General features: G+C 49.1%; 3 protein-coding genes across 6 annotated transcripts in view; 2 read left to right on the forward strand and 1 right to left on the reverse strand.

The window, feature by feature from the left end:
- Positions 1 to 7,108, forward strand: part of GNL2 (G protein nucleolar 2) — a 24,640-nt gene extending 17,532 nt beyond the window's left edge. For both annotated transcript variants that reach the window (XM_020880284.2, XM_070468385.1), the window contains 6 exons: positions 771 to 929; positions 1,147 to 1,260; positions 4,178 to 4,635; positions 4,962 to 5,047; positions 6,151 to 6,236; positions 6,911 to 7,108. In XM_020880284.2, coding sequence (XP_020735943.2) covers positions 771 to 929; positions 1,147 to 1,260; positions 4,178 to 4,635; positions 4,962 to 5,047; positions 6,151 to 6,236; positions 6,911 to 7,060 — 1,053 coding nt within the window. In that variant the 3' untranslated portion in view covers positions 7,061 to 7,108. The remainder of the gene's footprint in view (positions 1 to 770; positions 930 to 1,146; positions 1,261 to 4,177; positions 4,636 to 4,961; positions 5,048 to 6,150; positions 6,237 to 6,910) is intronic.
- On the reverse strand, positions 7,060 to 15,628 carry DNALI1 (dynein axonemal light intermediate chain 1). The gene is made up of 6 exons (XM_020880290.2): positions 15,405 to 15,628; positions 14,747 to 14,892; positions 12,590 to 12,759; positions 11,277 to 11,455; positions 10,774 to 10,938; positions 7,060 to 8,866 (listed from the first exon to the last, which is right to left on the reverse strand). The coding sequence occupies exons 1-6, from the start codon at positions 15,483 to 15,485 to the stop codon at positions 8,831 to 8,833; spliced, it is 777 nt and encodes a 258-aa protein (XP_020735949.1). The 5' UTR covers positions 15,486 to 15,628; the 3' UTR covers positions 7,060 to 8,830.
- Positions 13,020 to 19,542, forward strand: part of SNIP1 (Smad nuclear interacting protein 1) — a 17,406-nt gene continuing 10,883 nt past the window's right edge. Inside the window, exons 1-4 of one of the 3 annotated variants that reach the window (XM_070468386.1) lie at positions 13,020 to 13,174; positions 13,364 to 13,419; positions 16,683 to 16,919; positions 18,324 to 18,426. In XM_070468386.1, coding sequence (XP_070324487.1) covers positions 13,394 to 13,419; positions 16,683 to 16,919; positions 18,324 to 18,426 — 366 coding nt within the window. In that variant the 5' untranslated portion in view covers positions 13,020 to 13,174; positions 13,364 to 13,393. Of the gene's footprint in view, positions 13,175 to 13,363; positions 13,420 to 15,673; positions 15,878 to 16,682; positions 16,920 to 18,323; positions 18,427 to 19,542 lie in introns of those variants that run through there. The other 2 variants (XM_020880285.2, XM_020880288.2) reach the window with 2 other exon arrangements.

Below are 19,542 nucleotides of genomic sequence, written 5' to 3' on the forward strand. Positions count from 1 at the left end.
TTTGGTCCCGGGAGGCTCTTTGTTTGCCTTGGAGGGGAGCGTGCTGTGGGGAGCTCTGGCGACCTCTGCTTTTTACTCATTCAGCAGTCAGTTTGGGGTCAGCCTGTCTGACCAGACTGGAGGAACATGACACTGAGCAGGGCGGCCTTTCTGCTCCACTTCAGCCTGTCTGAGGAGGCTGAGGGGCATATCTGGTCAGTGTCATCCCACAAAAGCGTTTGTCGTTTACACACGGGATCCAGAGGGAAGCAGGGCCTGTTTATGTTTAGCAATAATTCATCTTCGTGGGTTTATGGGTTGAGTCATTTTGGAACTTGGTCATTTCCTCACTTGTTTCTGAAGACGACCTAGAGCTTTAAATGATTCCACTTAACCTTCGCCAGTGTTTCTGGCTATATACATACTGGGCGGCTCCTCCCCTCCTTCCTTAAACTATTTATTCCCTTCTCTTTGTGTCCTGGAATTGGCAGACTTTTAACCATTTCTGCAAGTCAGTAGCACAGAGCATTCCGAGTTTAAAGTGCTTGCGGAAGCCATGCCGTCCGTTTGTGCTGAGCCGGATTAGAGCCAGATTAGAGAGGGGTTCTGGGTTCCCAGCTGCGGTCGGCTTTCCATGGGACTCCTTCCAGCCAACCATGTCTCGCCACCTCTGGGCCTTGCTTGCTTTGAGGCATTGAACTCCTTTTTCAGACACGATTACAAAGAACCCTCGATGCTTCACTCCTTCCATAGTCAAGCTTGTAAGCAGGAGCTTTCCTATCAATATTTAGGTTCAAGTTGAAAAAATTAAGACTCCTGAAGACCACGTTGGTGCTGTACTTGAACGAGCAAAACCAGAATATGTCAGCAAGACATACAAGATTGATGCTTGGGAGAACGCTGAGGACTTTCTGGAGAAGCTAGCTTTCCGGACAGGGAAGTTATTAAAGGTGAGCCAGGGTTTGTGAGAATTCACACTGGGACCTACTTCAGGCCTGTGTGCGCAGTGTGTGCTGTGGCCCTTTTTTTTTTTTGGTATGTGTGTGTGAGCAGTGTGAAGTATGAACCTTGGCAGCCAGGTGGTGACGGACAGCTGGGACAGCGATGTGCAGCAAAGCGGGAGGTGGCTTTGTGGTTTGAATTGGGCATCTTTCTGCAACGTTTCAGGGTGGAGAGCCTGACCTGCGGGCTGTGGGGAAGATGGTCCTCAATGACTGGCAGAGGGGCCGGATTCCTTTCTTTGTCAAGCCGCCCAATGCAGAAGCCCCAGCAGCCCCCGAGGTAAGACAGAGGTGGACCCACCTCTCTGGAAGTGGGGTTACTGGACCCGCATGTCTTTGGACTACCCTCATCTTCCTTTGGGGTATAACTTTCAACTGCGGTGTCTCCCATCCCAGGTGCCACTGTCTGTGACCTTGGCGGGGTGGTGACCTGGAAGTAGAGGTGTGATAGAAGACTGAGTGTAAATGCCAGTCTTCAGGGCTTTGAAAAAGGAGAGCTCGTTACCTGTGAGTGCTCACTTACGGTTTTGTGTCTTGTCATCTGCTTGAAGAACAGAGATGTTTCCAAGGTTTATTTGTTTCACAGACCCAATCAGGTGCTGGGCACTGGGAGCACGGAATTGGGTAACATGGTCCTTGCCCTCAGGAAGCTCGTGATCAGGCGGGAAAGGAGAGTGGTATGGTGGATGCTCAGGGAAAGTCTTAGGTCTGAGGGCTCTGAGCTACCCTGAGAAGCTTCCCAACCGTTCCGTGTCCCTCCCGGCAGTGGACTGCGCAAGGCTCCAACTTGCGTACTTTGCCTTTCTATTTTAGGGTCTTCTTCAGAGCTCAGCCAAGTCTCTTGAAGAGATGGCTTTAAGCTAGTCTTTTGGGTCCATATTTCTCTGATATCCTCTCACCTGGCTCCAGTCCCAGAGTTTCCATTGTCAGCTAGAAATTTCCATTTGAATATTTTCTCTGGCATTTCAAAATCAACATACCTGAAACTGATGTTACTCAACCTTTTCTTCTCTTCCCCTAAAACCACCAGACAACCAGTACTGCAGGACAAGGCCCCGCCCTCTGTACACACGCACGCACACACATGTACATGTCCATGTGCCAGTGGAGGAGTACCTGGTGTTTTCTGATCCTAGATGGGCCTCATGTTTCTGTACCTGTTACACAAGCTCCGGAACCAGCTGGGTAGCTGCCAGAGTTAGTGCAGACCCCACAGGTTGAGGGCTAAAATCCCACAATCCCTGCCCCCACCTCACGTGCCAGCATAGATGGGGTTCTCAGGCTACCCACACATCTGCCCAGCTGACTACGAATTCAGTGCTTCCCATGTGTGATCATTTGCTGAAAGGACTTGCAGAACTCAGGAAAGTGATTTGCTTGTGATTGCTGGTTTATTATAAAAGATACAAGTCAGGAATAGCTGAATGTCGGGTGCATAGGGCAACTGTGGGGTGGAGGGTGGCATGGAGTGTCCACACCCTCTCCCGGCACGCTACCCTCCCAGCACGTCAGGATGCTCACCAGCCCGGAGGTTTCCTTACAGGTGCGGGTGACAGGCTCGTTAGCCATGGGTGACTGAACTCGATTTCCAGCCCTCTCAGCAATTGCTTGGGCTCTCGGTCGCCAGCTCCTAGTCTGAAGCTGGGTCCCAGTACAGTCATCTCAATAGCATAAACTGATTTGGGGCAGAGGGACTTAGGAAGAATAACAAGAGACACCAAAGGTTTTAGGAGCTCTTGTGCCAGGAACTGGGGGTCAAAGGCCAAATGCATATTTTTATGACACTATTGGAAGACATGCAGTACACAGATAAATATGTGATGTCAGGATGTAGTGATTGCCCTGAGGGAAACTAAACCAGGTTGAGGGGTTTGTGGGAGACAGGGGTGCTTTGTAAGTGAGGCGGTTAGGGCTGGCCTCTGGGGAAGTGGCCTTTTAGGGGAGACCTTGGTGACCTGAGGCAGGAGCTCCGTGGATGTCACAGGAGGTTTCAGGTGCTGGGAGCGGTACCCCCAACACCTGAGGTAAGGTGAGCCTGATGTGCCGTGGTTCTGGAGGGAGGCCGTGGGGTAGGCAGCACTGTGGCTGGTGGGGCCGAGGCTTCTGGTCCAGGGAGACCATCTTTGCCCCCAGGTGACCCTGTGTGGAAATGGCAGGGTTTTCTCTCACTCTTCCTGCATGTCTAGTTGTTAAGTTGAGGCAGTCAATTACCCCAGCTCTGTGACTCACCCTTCCCTCTTTTTGGTGGTGGCAGAAACTCCCTTGAGAATCCCAAGGCTAAAAAACTACCTTAACAGAAAAACGTATGAAAACATACATAGAAATTTTGTATAGTGTTTCCTGAATTTCATGGGTTCCTGATGTATTTAGTGCTTTGTGTAGCCTCCTCGCCTTTGGAAAATTCCGTGAGTTCTTCCAGCCTCAGCTGTGAGTGTCCATACTTGAGGCCTCACACTGCCAGCCCACGTTTCCCTCAGCCCCTTCCCCGAAACATGCTTTGGCATCTGAGTGTTCACGACCTCAGGGCTGGTTCTGAGCCCTCCATTTCCTCCCACCCTTCTTTCGAGCCGCTTCCTCAGTGCCTCTCCTCCACCCTCAGCACTTTCTAAACTAGTGCCTCCTTGGCTCTCAGCATTCTGCTGGGCCTCCATTCTTCCCCCGGGGTGTGCGCTCCCTGTGACGTGCTTTCTCAGCAGCCCCCGTTCCTCCAGTCCCCAGGGATGGGGTAGGCGACCTCCTGTGTCTGCAGTGTGTCTAGCGGTTTTGGTTTTGATGGCTGAGTACTGTGAGTTGGCGCACCCTTTCGGATCGTAGCTGTATTCCTCTCATCCTTGCATGCTGGGTTCAGGGCTTAATGCACACTGACTTAATGATACGTTAACAACATGACTGAGATGTGCATGTTTCTGACACTTTCCCTTAGTCCTGAGAAGAGGACTGCCTTGTTTGAGAGCATGATGTGTAAGTTCAGAAATTCAGCAGGGATAATGCACAGTATTATAAATTGGGGAAAAAATTTTTGAAAAAGAAGAGATACAAGAATACGTGTAACTGAATCACTCGGCTCTACACCTGAAACTGACACAATACTGTTAATTAACTGTACTCCAATGTAACAAAATAAAAATTAAAAGAAATTCAGTTTTCATTTTCTGATTCCATTTCTCTCCCCACCCCCACCCTTCTGTCTTGATTAGCTTCCATCCTCCTCATCTTTGGAAGTTGCCACAGAAACAAACCAGAAGAACCCAGAAGAGGAAGTCACAGAAACTGTAGGTGAGGAGTCAGAATCCATCCTCGAGAAGGAAAAAGAGGAGCCCCAGCACTGTGGCATCGATTCAGAAATGCAGCAGATTCTGGCGCGGGTCCGGCAGAACTTTGGCAAGATCAACGTTGCGCCTCAGTTTTCTGGGGATGACCTGGTTCCTCTGGAGATGTCCGATATCGATGACGAGCTGGAGAGCCTTTCTGCAGAGAGGGAGGAGGAGGAGGAACAGGAGCACCCAGGAGACGATGAGGACGAGTCTTATGCAGAGTCCCAGGAGGAACACACGGGACGCACCACTAAGGCCGTTATTCAAGCCCTGGATGAAAAGATCGCCAAGTACCAGAGGTTTTTAAACAAAGCCAAAGCTAAGAAGTTTTCAGCAATCAGGTAGCGTCCTCTTGATCTCAGATTGCTGTGTGCGTATTCATTTTCCCAGAAACTTGCCGTAAGGAGTTTTTTATAGGGTAGGGGAAGGTGTTGCTATGCATTTTAAAAATGTACAGCTGCCTGAACCTTGAGAATCTTAGTGGTTGAGTCTTTTACAAATGTCCAGGGGCTGCAGAAATGGTGTTGCTTCTACCAGTGGCGTTAACCACATGAAGAAGAGCAGGTTTCTTTCATCTGGGAGCTTGTCACCATCCTCACGTTTGCGTGAGCTGTGGGCAGTGGAGGGAAATGTCAGACAGTTTCATTACCGGACTCTTCCTTTTCAGGATATCCAAGGGACTGAGTGAAATGGTTTTTGCAAAATCTGAAGGACAAAAAAAAAGAAAAGCTGAAGAAGATGTAGACAACACAGGTACAGTTAAATTATTGAAATCAGGTAGATGCGATATGCATCTTCAGAACTTTGGGAAATTTAAGTTTTATCTCAGGAATTTTCTCTTGTACTGTCATCCTGATATTTATCATATCTGGCAAATTACCTTGGTTCCACTTATTATTTGTCACACAAATTGTCTTTATCTTTTTTTTTAATATCTATTTATTTATGTATGGCTGCTCTGGGTCTCTGTTGCTGCTCTTAGGCTCTCTCTAGTGTGCTGCGCGGTGGCTGCTCTTGGTTGCAATGCGCAGGTTCTCATTTCGGTGGTTTCTCTTATTGCAGAGCTCCAGCTCAGTAGTTGTGGTGGCTTAATGGCCCCATGGCCTGTGGGATCCTCCCAGATCAGGCATTGAACCCTTCAACCTAGTCGTGTCCAACTCTGCGACCCCATGGACTATATTGTCCATGGAATTCTCCAGGACAAAATACTGGAGAGGGTAGCCTTTCCCTTCTCCAGGGGATCTTCCCAACCCAGGGATCGAACTCAGGTCTCCCGCGTTTCAGGCAGATTCTTTACCAGGTGAACCACAAGGGAAGCCCAAGAACACTGGAGTGGGCAGCCTGTCCCTTCTCCAGCGGATCTTCCTGACCCAGGAATCCAACCGGGTCTTCTGCACTGCAGGCGGGTTCTTTACCATCTGAGCTCTCAGGGGAGTCCTTACCGTTTTTTTATTCTGCACATTTCTTGGGATTAAATTAGTAACTCAAGAAACTTCCTCTAAAAAGAATACATTGTTAAACTTGGAGTCTAAGGGTGGCTCCAAAGACAAATTTTTTCCCGCGGGCAGATGGTTCATATATTTATTCTTTATGCAGTCATTCTAGTAACTTCTACATCAAGTATGTTTTCAAGATAAACTGGAGGCCTCGGAGCACACCCCCACCCCTACCCCCAATCTGGCAGCCTCCTGGCGTCTTCCTGGTTTTACCTGTGTCTCACACCACACTGTATTCACACCGGCCTTCTGCTTTCCACCTCCAGTATATCAAGCTCTTTCCCACCTTAGGATTCACAGGCACATTTTAAATAAAAAATTCCCATTTCTTTTCTGTGTGTGTGCATGTTTCGTTTCCAGCACCGACCAAAAAGGGAAAGAAGAGGAACGCAAAGAGGGAAGAGGAGCGGCCAGACAAAACTCGCAGGACTCTTACATCTAAGGAGGTACGTGTTTTGGTCCTCAGCATCACCCAGTTTTAGAGTAGAGAGGGGAAGTACATTTCTTACAACTCACACTTTATGAAATTAATGCTCTAGAGTTTAAGTCAAGGAACCCCAGCCCTAAGTGATCTGGTTGAGGTCAGTGAAATAGGATTAAGAGTTGACCTTGACTGCATGAAGGTCTGCTGAGTGTATGTCTTGTTTCAAGAATACCAGTTGCTGCCCTCAAACTTGCAGACTACCATTGGGAAGCGTCTGCTGGGTTTATGTGGCCTCAGGGAAGTGACACATGATGAGCCAAGTTGTGCAGGCAGATTGCTGCCATCTGTGAAGCTCAGCTCTGTAACCAGGCTCTTGAGAGCTGGAGGGGTCCCCTTTGGGAGGTGGAGAGCTTGTTATGAGTGTCCAGCCTTAGACCGGAGGACCACTTGGCAGGAGTGCAGAGGAACAGGTGCAGGCATCGGCCGAGGGTTGGGCCACGTGACAGCCTGTCACTTGGAGCTGCAGTGGAAGTGCAGGCTTGAGTCCGTGAGATGAACCCTCGCTCGTCAGTGCTGCCGCCAGTAGTTGTGGGAGCAGTCTGGGAACGGAGCACAGAGAAACAGGGGCCTCTTCTATGACTTTCAGCGTTTGTTTGATTGGTTTTTTGCCTCTTGGTGTGTGTGCCGTTTTTGCAGAGGCGGCGAGAAGCACGGCAGCAGAGATCCAAGAAAGTCGGCGTCCGCTACTATGAGACACACAACGTGAAAAACAGGAACCGGAACAGAAAGACCACCGACTCAGAAGGGCAGAAACACAGGCACAAGAAAGCCAGACAGAAGCAGTAACGTGTTAAACGTTGTTTATTAAATTATACAAAAACATGCGACTAGAAACTGTTCATTGTCTTCATGCCCAGTTGGCATTTCAAAGGCCAGGATGCCTCTGTTCTGAGATTGGACAGTTGAAACCACGCACCAGTACTAGTGAAAGTAAAGAGAACTCCTCACCCCCAAGGGTCTCAGTGATGGAGTCCACTCGAACTCCTGACAAATGAGTTGGTCCTCTGAGTTCCTAAGAGTATAACCCTGGCATGAAGGTGTCTGACAGAAACAGGGCCAAGGTCTAGAAGATACGGAGTGTGATGTTTCTTCTGTACTAGCAGTGAGCGATTTAGTTTGGAATAGAACTGTTTTATTTTTGTTTTAATTTTGTAGATGTTGTGTACAGAGCCTAGGCTTTAAAATGTGAAGAAAAGGCCAAAGCAGCTTGCAGCGTTCCTCGGTGGGTCTGTTAGGAGAACGTTAGGACATGACTGCTGTGCAGTCAGGGAGCTGTGGATCGAGCACATCTCCATGACCACAGCTCTCTGCCATGAAGATGGTAGGGCACAGACAGGCTGTTTGAGTGGAATCTGGGGACTCGTTTCTCAGGACACCTGGGTGAGGGTAAAAGCTGTGACGAGATTTGAGATGAAAGTGTACAGGGCTTGTTGGACTCAGTGGGACACAGTTCTTTTTGGCCTGTAGTTCTCTGAGGGGGCCTGGAAGCCCTTGCCAGACAGGCGTCAGGTCCGAGCATCTCTTCATGGCAATACTGAGCACCTAATGCCTTCCACCGAGGGGAGATGTTAGTGCCTTCTTAGTTACGCTACTTGGGAAGTTTGAATGATGGAACTTAGTCATTTTGCTTGTCTGCCCTGAATCAGATTTATGTCTCTAATTTAGTCTTCTGGGTCTCTGAAACCAGAAGAGTTCTGAGCCTCAGAACTTTGAGTCTAGCTTATAAGGAAGAGTAAAATGCAGTTGTCTCCTCGCCATGGCCTGGTCACTAATAATGAGAACTGCATGTGAGGTCTGAGCTAGTCAGAGGGTTGTAGGGTTGGGGTTTGATTTTCTGCAGAGTAAGGTGAAAAGATCCAGTCAGTGGGGGAGGAGCCAAGGTCCAGGCAGCTCACAGGGGACACCTCAACCTGTATTTCTTTCCAGCAGACACTTACTTTTTGAAACTCGTGGGTTTGACTCCCTGCCATTGCCTCTTACCGAGCAGTGGGCAGTGGCAGGGAGGAAAGGGCCCAGTGACTTGGTGAGCAGGGATAAGATGAAACAGTATCAACTGAAAACTCCAAACTGAGGTGTTAGAACTTCATTGGAGTATGGAGGATGAAAAGACATCAAATAAAGACAAGACTGAGTCCAGAGGAACCCAGGTCAAGGTTAAGGGACAAGGTGAGCTGTGGACCAGATACGGGGTAGAGAAGCAGCTTCCTATGACCGGAAATAAGTGATAGGGTGGAGAGACGACGAGAAAGCAGCTGCTCCACCCGAGACGGGTACAGCCAAGCGGGGTGAGTTCTAAGTCTCACTGCCAGAGCCGGCAAGTCCCAAGGCTGGCCACGTGTGGAGACTGCCTGGGCTGCACTGCCTTCCGTTGCCCAGCCTGGAGCCTGGCTGTCAGACCTGAGGTGTCGCACACCACTTGGGGACAGTGGTGTGACTTCTGACAGAACGTAGGTGGTGCTAAGGGCGGGAGTATGGCTTCTTCACTCGGGAAATGCTTTTTATTACAAAGGGCTTATGATGGGGTTGTTGTGCTTGCTGAGACCCACATGGAAATTATCACTTCTTTGGTGCAATAATGCCTTCCAGTTGGGCCTGAAAAATAGAAACAAACTCCCATTAATATTTGAAACATGCAGCCTAACACAAATAGCTGAGAGGTGACAAAAGTCTCCTGGAAGAATGATCCAAATGCTGCCACTCCAATTATTTTTCCCCTTCATTCCCAACTCCATGTTTTCTGGATTAGCTGGTTTCTGGCTTGGCATTCAGTCTTGCTGCATTAGGAGAAATCAGAGCTGGCCTGCTTTCCATACAATAGCTGCTCAGTGTATAATATAAGGCATTGAAAAGGAAATTGAATAAAAGTTGTTGAAATAGTGGTTTTTTTCATGGCTCACATTTCAGGCCTGAATACTTCTGCTAAGTTAAACATTTGGCTCTCTCGTTTGGGAGCCTGGGAGCTCTGTGCTGGGACAAGAGGTTTGGGAAACAGCAAATTTTCAGCCACTGAGACAACTTGCCACCCAATTAGAGAAAATTGCTACCGGTGAGTAGGGAGCTGTCCATCTTGTATGTGAAGCTTCAGACGCTTGGGAGTTACTTACTCTGCTCCTGTGGCAGCCAGAAAAATAATTCACTATCATAGTGTGTGGACAGACCTTTAAGTAGGTCTATGCTGGGGACTGCAAACAGTGCTTTATTTGGAGTGCAGCTTTGAGCCAATAAAAATAACTCACTTCTAAAGAGTCCTTTGCCCCGGGGATAACAAGGTTGCTTGTAAATGTTAGAAGCCAAGGTATTCTGCTTTGCTCTTGCCGCCAATACCATAGGAGGCACTGGGGAAATTGGGCTTATGATGAAAGAATATGGCAGATAAGGGAGGCAGCCTCAGAGACTGCTAAGTAAACAGATTCACATCTGGCTGCGAAAGTTTGTTTTGTTCAACTTGCCAAGGAGAAAATCTGTCATCCTCCACTAGCAATTAACACAAGCCCTTCTTTATCTCAAATGCTTGGCCTTCTTGGCTTGTAGCACCCACAAGCCTGCCAATCGCAAGAATGTAAGCTTCTGTGAAACTAAGGAGGAGAGGGAGATACATCCAGAGGCCCCTCCGAGCCAGGGCCATGGGAGACAGACATTATACACTAATAGGCCATTTGTCTAGAGCAGTGGTTCTCAAACTTTAGCAAGGATCAGAATCACCTGGCTTGCTGACCCCCAACCCCAAAGTTTCTGATTGATTGGGCAGCTCTGGACCGGGCCCAACGATTTGTATTTCTAAAAGCTGTGGTGATGAGGATGATGCTGTCTGGAGCCCAACCTCTGAGAACCTCTCGACCAGACAGACAGCCTGGAGTTTCAGAGGCCTGGCCCCCTGCCCAGCCCTTTTCACTAGTCCCCCTCCCTCCCTTCAGCTCAGTCGGATTAAAGTATACTGTCAGCAAAAGGGCTTTGATGAAAAACACCTACACCTGAGTTCTCTGATCATGTACCAGGAGAAGTTTCATGATTTGAATTGGTTCTTCCCTCTCAAAGGGCCTTCCCTTACCCCCCCCCCCCCCCCCAAATGCAGTGCCTCCTCTCTAGGCAACTGCAATAGGAAAGCACACCCACTAAACCCACTGGAGAGACCCAGCCCCCTCTGAGGAGGCTCCGAAATGCCAGCTGCCACAGGACAGAAGTTCCACCTTTGACATACCCACCTCTCCCAGACGATAGGCAACTTTTACCCAAGGGGAAACAAAAGTCCACAGGAGAGCCAGGCTGAGGAGTCATGGGGGTTCAGAGGTGAGAACAGAACCCGTCTCCAGAACAAGATGGACAGAAAATCTGCGTTCTGATCCCTCATCTCTCCCCAAAAGAGCTTCCTTGACTCCTTGGCAGTATTGAAAGTCAGTGTAGGACAAAATGCTTGGGCTGCTCTGCTTGGCTAGCAAGGGCAGGGGCAGGGGCTGGGGCTGGGGCTGGGGGCACTCCACCTGGGCCGGTGCAACGATTACCTTCAGCTGCTGATTCGTCCGCTTCAGGAACTGTATCTCCTCGTTGTGCTTCTTCTCCTCCACTTGTCTCCTCTCACTCTCCCGCTTCTCAACAGCCTCACATTTTGCCTTCTGCTCGTTCACTTGCCTCTCCAGATCTCGCTTTTCCGTTTCTAACTCTGCAATCTGCGGACAGAAGCCCCAGTCATCCTGCGACGTCGCCAAGTGGATGGGGCGGTGTGAGTCCCTGGGTGGAGGGGACCTGGGACACAGCTGCCCGACCCAGGGCATTGCCGGGGTCTGTACTGCCACCCAGTGGGAGGCCAGTGACTGGCAGGGCTTGTCCAAGGGGAGATAGTTGTGTCACCCCAGGACCGGCCGTGACACTGAACCAAAGGGTCCTTGCTGAGGTGACGGGAGAGCACCCTTGGAGGCCAGAGTTGGGTGCTGGCATGACAGGCTGTGGCACCGAGGTGGACAGAAGAGTCGCAGAGGCTCGGGGGGCTCCTGGTGAACCCACTCACTTTCCTCTCCATGTCTGACTTCCCCTGCTCGGCCTGCAGTGCTTTCCTCATGCCGAACGCCACGCTGCTCTCGTACAGGGTCTGGTAGGCGGCGATGGTCATGCGGATCTCGTCCCGCACCCGCAGCAGCAGCAGCCCCCGCTCCGCACAGTTGATGGTGACCTCGCGGATCAGCTCATCTGCCAAGGTGCACACAGCAAGGTGGGAGAAAGCAGGCGGGAGAGGAAATGCCAACCGTCCTACTGCAAACCGCCTTCCTGCCGGGAAGGGCAGTACGGTGTGTCCTCCTCACTTGCAGACAGGCAGGTCTCGGGGGCCCTGTCATGACTTCCCTGAACTCGGCACTCGGGAGCACAGGCCATCAGCAGGCCTGGCTTGGCCAGGGCAAACGGAGACAAGAGCTCTGTGTGTCTACAGCCAGAGGGCTCTTCTGGTCCACTCTTAGAGACTGGGTACTATTCAAAGCAGTCTGACTTTTTCGATATAAAGATGGTGGCTGTTTTAAAGCAGTTGGGAAATCCTCTGTGCCCACTTGGCTGGACTGGTTTGGGGCTGGAAACATCTCCTCCATAAATGCTGACGGGGAGCACAAGCCAGAATCACCCTCAAACTGAAGTGAACCTGCCGGCCCCCCGGCAGCAGGGTTTGGACGTGCTCTGCGTGTCCAAATCCACGTGGGCCAGTGAGACTTGACTGAGGGCCAGTCATCTGACACCAGCACCCAAGGAGGGAGATCTCAAATCTCTGGGTCTGGGGACTTCCCTGGTGGTCCAGTGGTTAAGACTCCATGCTCCCAATGCAGGGAGCCTGGGTTCGATCCTTGGTTAGGGAACTAAGATCCCACATGCCACACAGTATGGGCTAAAAAACAAAACAAAAAGTCCCTGGGTCTGTTGAGTCACAATGAATCATCCTGAAATACTTTTCTGGACCAAGGCCTGATGTTGATAGGTGGATATAAATATAGAACATGAAATTTTTCTGATTAAAAAATTGATCTCTGTTTATTATAGAAACCTTTGAAAAGAACCAAATGGAAGGGGTCCCATGGAGGTGGGAAGTTCTCACCTTACTCCAAGCAGTTGCTGAGGGGTGAGGACCCAAGTCATCAGGAATACGGTGACTGACAAGGTGGGGACCGGTAGGAGAGATGGGCAGGAGGGGGAAGACGGTGCTGGGTGGGGTAGGCGGGGGCAGACAGACATTCTGGGATGGGATGGGCTCAGCCTGGGGGGACTCAGGGCCTGGGTCTCTACAGAAGGGAAGGGAAGGGGGCAGTGAGGGCTGTGTAGCCTCCCTCTGGGACCACTCACCAAAACACTGCGAGTACAGCTCCCGGCGCACTGGGCAGATGCCGGTCTCCCGGGCCTGCCGCTGCTGCAGCTTCAGGTCCAGCTGCTCCTGGAGGTGCACCACGTCCATCCTGGTGCTGGGGGTGCTGGACACCTGCTGGATCCATAGCTGCGTGTCCTCCACCCACTCCCTGCGGGATAGACACAGCCAGGCTGAGCCAGCCCCATTCACCACACAAGGTCCTCAGGACCTGAGCAGAGGTGGCCCTTGGCACTCTCTGCCTGAGAGGAGGGAGGGGCAGCTCTATCCCTGACCCCCCGGAGTCCCCCATCTCTCTCTTCCTTGAAGAGGGTGTGGCTCCAAAGCCACACCCACGGTGCCACCTCCATAGGGCCCCTACCTTGGGGCTGGGCAGTCTTCATTCTCCCACAATCCTCTGTGAAGTCATCACCCACGTTCCAGATCTCCCACTCCTAACATGCTGAGCACAGATTTATGGTGGATGTTGCTTGATCTGAATGGGAGGCCCAGCGGCAATACCCACTGACTTGGGGGGTAGGAGACACAGGAGACCATAAGCCTTGTGTCATCAAAAAGAGGTGAAGGTATGAATTGGGGGGAGGGGTGTACCTATATGGACGCCCATAGTGAACCTTGTATCAGAGACCCAGCCAGGTTCTGGAATCACAAGGGGCAGTCTGAGGGCAGAGTCACCTTGAGGGAGAGGATTCCATGCATTGTTGAGAGGGAAGCAAGTGAAAATCACCCTCAGAACTTCTATCACCTTATTACAGAAAAATAGTTGAAAAGGATGTCTGCGATCAATGTGGCTGCAGAAGAAAGAAGCAAGGTAAGAAGAAGGGAGCTCTCCTTTTATTTATTTATTTTTTTAATTTTTGTTTATTTTGTTTTATTATTTATTATTTATTTTTATATTTATTATATATTTATTATCTATATTTTTATTTTATGTTTTATTTTATTTTTATTTATTTATTTATTTTATTTATATATTTTTTGGGGGGGAGCTCTCCTTTTATAAAGGAGTCTGCAGGTTTCCTTGAGGAGAAGACATTTGAGCAAGACTTGAGTGAAGGAACAAGGGAATCGGGAGGATATCAGGGGAAGAGGATCCCTGGTGGTGAGAAGGTCCTATGGTGGGAAAGTCATTGATGTGTTTCAGAAACAGCAAGCAGAGGCTGTTATGGCATTAGCCCCATGAACTAGGAAGAGAATAACCAGAGAGACGATCTCGGATACCTCAGGGGCCAGGTTGTGCCAGGTCTTCTGGGTTGTTGTAAGGACTTTGGATTTCAGTCTGAGTGAGATGGGACAGTCTGACTTGTGATTTTGGGGTTACGTGGGAAATAGATTGTAGGGTCAGAGACTGGAAGCAGAATTTTCAGGTAGGAGGTCATCGCAGTAATGCAGGTGACAGAGACTAGGAATAAGATGGTGGCAGCAGAGTGAAAAGCAGTCAGATTTGGAAAGTAATTTGAAGGTAGAGGCAAAAGGAGAAAGGGGTGGCAGAAGATAAGATGGTTAGATAGCATCACTGACTCAGTGGACATGAATCTGAGCAAACTCCGGGAGATAGTGGAGGACGGAGGAGCCTGGCGTGCTACAGTCCATGAGGTTACAAAGAATCAGATATGACTTAGTGTCTGAAAACAAGAACAATGGAGACAAGAGAATGTGATGAAGGGCAGGACATGTGACTGGAGAGATCAAAGGGAATGAAAATTTGCCTGATCCCCTAGTGGAAAGGAGAAGACTGAGAATGAGCTCGTTAGGGGAAGAAAGACATTGTGATTTAATTTGAACATGTTGAGTTTGAGATGTTCCTTGGACATCTTCATGAAGGTAATGAGTAAGTAGCAGAATATATACGTTTGGAGTTTAGAGGGGAGGACAAGGCTGCAAAAAGACCCATGGGAACCATTAGTATACAGATGATATTTAAAGCCATGAGCCTGGGTGAGAGCACTCAGGAAATGATGGCAAATAGAGAAGAGGTCTCCCTGGACCCTCCCAGGATCTAGCCATCTGCAAGTTCTAGAAACTCTGGGATGTTGGGAAGAAATCTCAGTCAGAAACAGAGTCAGGGTGCCTCCTCTCACATTCCCAAGTTCCGGGAAGCAAAAGCCTGGGCCTCCTCCTAGCCACTACTTGTTTACCTTGGGGGCAGGATGGCATTCAAGATTTCTTCTGCTTGCTTTGTAGGATCTGGGACACAGGAAGTTGAGGGGAGCTTAGTCTTGGGTGGCTGTGGGACGGGACCCGAGGGTCCAGGTTGCTGAGGGCTGACTTTCAGTGGCCGAGCCTGAGAAGGAGGGACAAGTTGGGGTAGGAGGCGACTCAGACACTCAGCTCCACACTCCCTGGGCCCCTGGATTGCTCCAGGTTTCCTGCACATCCCTCCCCTAACCCCAGCTCACTTTTCCCCATCTGTCCTCTCAGCAGAAGTTATGTTTCAGAGCTGAAGGAGGCCATGCAGCATCTATGGTTCCACCCCAACCCAATGCTTGCATCTCCTTGAACAGATGTTTCTGGCCCAGCTGCTCAGGCCTCTGCTCTAGTGATGGGGCATCACTATCAGATCTATTCTGGGACCCTGCGACCCTAAAAAGACTTGTCACATCGCCCTGTGACTTTCTTCCCCATACTAATCTGCCCTTTGAGATCACCCAGCATTTGGCCTCTCTCCTCAGGTTCCAGTTCCCTTTACTCCCAGTGACTGCAGCCTCTGTCCCTCTGGACTCCCGACTTCAGCGCAGCCCCTGTCTTACCCCAACGGAGTTTCGTGCTCCCCCACCCTCTGAGACTCGTCCTTACTTTGGGGCTCCGTTTCTCAGTATTCCGGCTCACCAACACCGGGGTGTCATACTTAAGCAGAGAGTCCGCTGGGGGAATCATGGTGGCGGCGCGAGTAGCAGCCCAGCAGCCGCCCTCCAGTCAGGGCCTTGTTTGCCGTCGCCATGGAAACCTCCGCTCCGCCCTCATGGCCTGGGCGGGGCTTCGGGGTGGGGCCAGCAGCGCGCGAGTTCAAACTCTGCCTTCGCAGAAAGTTTTCCAATGCTTATCAGACCGCCTGCTCAACAGGGTGCCTCGGTACCCTTGGAAGCAGGGAGAAAAACATCAATTCTGAATCCCTGGGCTGCGTCTAGCTCTCAATTTGAAATAGATGCTTACCACCTTCGTTGACCCTCCATTTTGTCATCTGCAAAATGGGGAGTCGTCTGACTCCTTAGCGAAGGGTTGGGAAAGATTCCCAGTGGAAGGCATCTGAAGTTCCCACGTTATAAAAGGTATTTGTTTTTAATTAAATGGAGAAATGACAACATATCAGACAGTGCAGGAACAGAGAGGAAATGCTAATGATTTGCCCACGGGCTACCATCTGTGATTGCATTTTCTTCCTCTTTCCTTGGTGTTTCCAAACGTAAATGTAATCACAATCTGTGCACAGTTTTGTTTAACAAGTCAGGTTTTTTTCCATTTGTCATATAGTCTGTAAATAGCAAACTGCAATTCAAATGGGCTTCTCCGGTGGCGGTAAAGAATCTTCCTGCAGTGTCGGACTTTCACTTTTCTTGTAAATAGCATTGCGAATGGCGACATAGTATCTTTCCTACCGCTAGGAGTGCAGGTTGTCTCTGTTTAGTAATTACTAGTTAAACATCCTTGAAAGTGAGTGAAGTTAAAGTCGCTGAGTCGTGTAGCCGGGCCAGGCTCCTCTGTCCATGGAATTCTCTAGGATACTGGCTGGAGTATCCAGAATAGTGGAGTGGGTAGCCGTTCCCTTCTCCAAAGGATCTTCCCAACCCAGGCATCGAACCCAGGTCTTCCTCATTGTAGGCAGATTCTTTACCGTCTGAGCCACCAGGGAAGCCGTCCTCGGGAGCAGTTTTCCCTAAGTTTGCTTTTGAAACTTGAATCTCCCGCCTCTCGAGACGGGTCACTAAGGCCTCGCCCACTCCGGAATCTTGTCACGTTATCTCCGCTGTAAAGGCTTCTGGGAGAGCGCTCAGCCGGAAGCGGAAGTCCTGGAGGCAAGTCCGTCATTTCCTTTGGGACAGGAGGGCAACGGAGTTATTTTTCTTGGCTCCGCAGATCTCTCGGCATGAAGGAGGTGAAGAGCGAGCGGGAGCGGGGGAATCGGCGAAGGCACCGGGACGGGGACGTGGTGGGGATAGCGCCGGCGGTAGTGGTGAAGCAGGAGCGACTCAGCCCGGAGTCCGCGCCTCCGGTCCACCGCCGTCCGGATTCCTCCGGCGGTAGCCCGTCCCCACCGGCCGGCGAGTCGGGCCGCCCAAGTCACCGCGGGAACCGAACCCGAGGAGGTAGCCGGTAAGTGGGAAGCATCTCGGGGTGAGTCTTAGATAGGGTTCATTGAGAAGGGAGAACAGGGCTAGCGCCAGAAACACACCTTAACGCGGCAGCTTGGACTTAATCCTAAAGCGATAGAAGTGATCAGCTGTGCTTGTGTGGAAGAATGTTTACTCTGGTACCTAGCACTTGGGTTGCAGCTGGACGTTAAGCGCTCAATGCCTGCTGCGCAGTCTCTCGCCTCTTCATTTCTGTGTACCCAGCATTTCACCGAGTATGGTCCAGTTGATAGCAGTGATAATTTAAGTTGAAAGATTTCCCCCATCTGCCTGCAAATGGAGTGCAGGCGTTATCTTTTCAATTATCTGTCCCAAGAAGTTTACATATCGAGGGCTTAGGCAATCTACCTGATTTTCTTGCGGGGGGGAGAATGTCTCTTGATAGACACCTTCATTTATTCATTCATTCGACGTAGTTTTACTGAGTATCTATTATGTGCTAAAGACCGTTCTAGGTTATAAAATAATGTGGGAAAATATACAACATTTAAAAAAATACATACAAAGGTATATGTGGAATTTGACTTAAAATAGTGTAGAATTATATGCAGAAATATTATGGTGAAAATGGTGGGGGGTTGGGGAAGAAGAGAGTCCTAGGTTCTGGGGCTCCAAGGGTGAACTTAGATGGTCTGCCTCTAGATGGTGCTCCTTGATGGTGCTGTAGCCCTGAGACAAAATAACAAGCAAATTTAGAAAAGTAGTCTCAGTTAGTAACAAGTATTTGGGGGTAGGTTAATGTGATAGTGAGAGAGTGGAGGGAGGTGGTTTTCCCTGAGTTGCTGTCTGACTATTTGACCTAAGACCTGAATGATAGGAATAATCTGCCTTGTTGAAGATCTAGGCAGAGGGAACAACCCATACACAGAACCTGAAGTGGAATTAATTGTGTTCTTCTAGAAAAGGGGGTGAGAGGGGAAATCCAGTGTATTAATCAAGGAGAGTGGTAAGAATGACATTGGTGAGTGAGGAGATAGAGCCAGAGACTTTGCTGATAGATTATGATTGTGTGGGGAAGGAGCATGGAGGGCTGTTGATCGAGGGGAGAAAAATAATCAAGGGTGACTCCTAAGTTTTTTGCCTGAGGAACAGGGTGGATGGTGGCACTAATTACCCAGCTGGCAGAAAACAGAGGAAAGTGGCTTGGGTGGTTGGAAATCCACAGTTGTTATCTAAGTGAGAAGTTCTAGTAGGCAGTTATGTATGTGGAAGACATAGGACCAGAAAAGTGAAGCTCCTGATCCTTTTAGTGTGATCAGCAAAGACTTAACACAGACATGGTGTTTGTGGGTATGCCTGACACTTGGAGCTGTTTTGTATGAGGGAATGAAAGTTGAGATAAATGTGTGTACCATTTTCTGAACAGGTCCCCAGCCAAAAAGAAAAACAAATCCTCAGGAAGAAGGAGCAAGTCTCCCCGGAGTAAGAGAAGCCGAAGTCCTCATCACTCAGCAATCAAAGTAAAGCAGGTAAGTGGATTGAGATGTTTTCATATTGGCTCCAAAGCTAGAGCCTCTCCATCGTAGCTAAAGTGTTATGTATGTGTTTTCCTGTACCTGCAACGGGCTTCTCCAAAAACTGGGCTTTTTTTTTTTTTTTCCTTTTTTGTTCTTTCTTTGTTAAACTTTTTATTTTGAGATAATTGTTGATTCACATGCAGTTGTAAAAGGTAATACAAAAGTGACTGTTTGTCCCAATGGTAACATCTTACAGAATTATAGAACAATATCACAACCAAAATGTTGACATCAATTCTGTCAGGATACAAAACATTCCATCACCACAAGGATTCCTCAAGTCATTCTTTTATATCACACCCAGTTCCCTCCCACCCTCACCCCTCCACCTCCTGGCAGCTTCTAATCACTTCTCCATTTCTGTAATTTTGTTTCTTTAAGAATGCTATGACAATAGAATTGCACAGTATGTAGCCTTTCTGGATTGGCTTTTTCCACTCAGCTAAATTCTTTTGGAGTTCATTTATATTGTTGCTTCTGTCTGTAGTTCCTTCCTTTTTATTGCTGAATGGTATTCAGTTGTATGGATTTAACCATTTGCCCATTAAAGTATATCTGGGTTGTTAGCAGTTTTTGGCTATAAGACTGCTGTGTACGCATTTCTTTACAGGTTTTTGTGTGAACATAAGTTTTCGTTTCTCTGGGATAGATGCCCAGGAGTGCACTTTCTAGATGGTATGGTAGTTGTGTTTTGTTTTTTTCCCTAAGAAATTGTTTTCCAGAGTGCTATGTTAGTTTGCCAGGTCTTCCATAACAAAATACCATAGACTGGTTGCCTTAAGTAGTAGAAACTATAATTTTCACACAGTTCTAGAGGCTAGAAGTCAGAGATCAAAGTTTCAGCAGTTTGGTTTCTCCTGAGGCCTTTCTCCTTGGCTTGCCTTCTCTGTTGGGTCCTCACAGTCTTTCCCTCTGTGCGCTCCCATCTCTGACTCACATCTTCTTTAACCACATCAGCTATATTGGATTAGGGGCTTACTCATTTTAACTCAATCAGTTCTTCAAAGACCTTACCTGCAAAAAGTCTGGTTACAGTCTGAGATGTGGGGGTTGAGACTTCAGTATATA

Source organism: Odocoileus virginianus, chromosome 5 (assembly GCF_023699985.2).
Source record: "Odocoileus virginianus isolate 20LAN1187 ecotype Illinois chromosome 5, Ovbor_1.2, whole genome shotgun sequence".
Taxonomy (NCBI): domain Eukaryota; kingdom Metazoa; phylum Chordata; class Mammalia; order Artiodactyla; family Cervidae; genus Odocoileus; species Odocoileus virginianus.

Coding starts and splice junctions, on each gene's coding strand:
- DNALI1 (XM_020880290.2), bottom strand. CDS start 15,485: ATGATTCCCCCAGCGGACTCTCTGCTTAAGTATGACACCCCGGTGTTG. Junction 14,893..15,404: donor CTGAGAAACGGAGCCCCAAA/GTAAGGACGAGT, acceptor CCTCCTTCTCAG/GCTCGGCCACTGAAAGTCAG. Junction 8,867..10,773: donor GGACGAATCAGCAGCTGAAG/GTAATCGTTGCA, acceptor TCTATTTTTCAG/GCCCAACTGGAAGGCATTAT.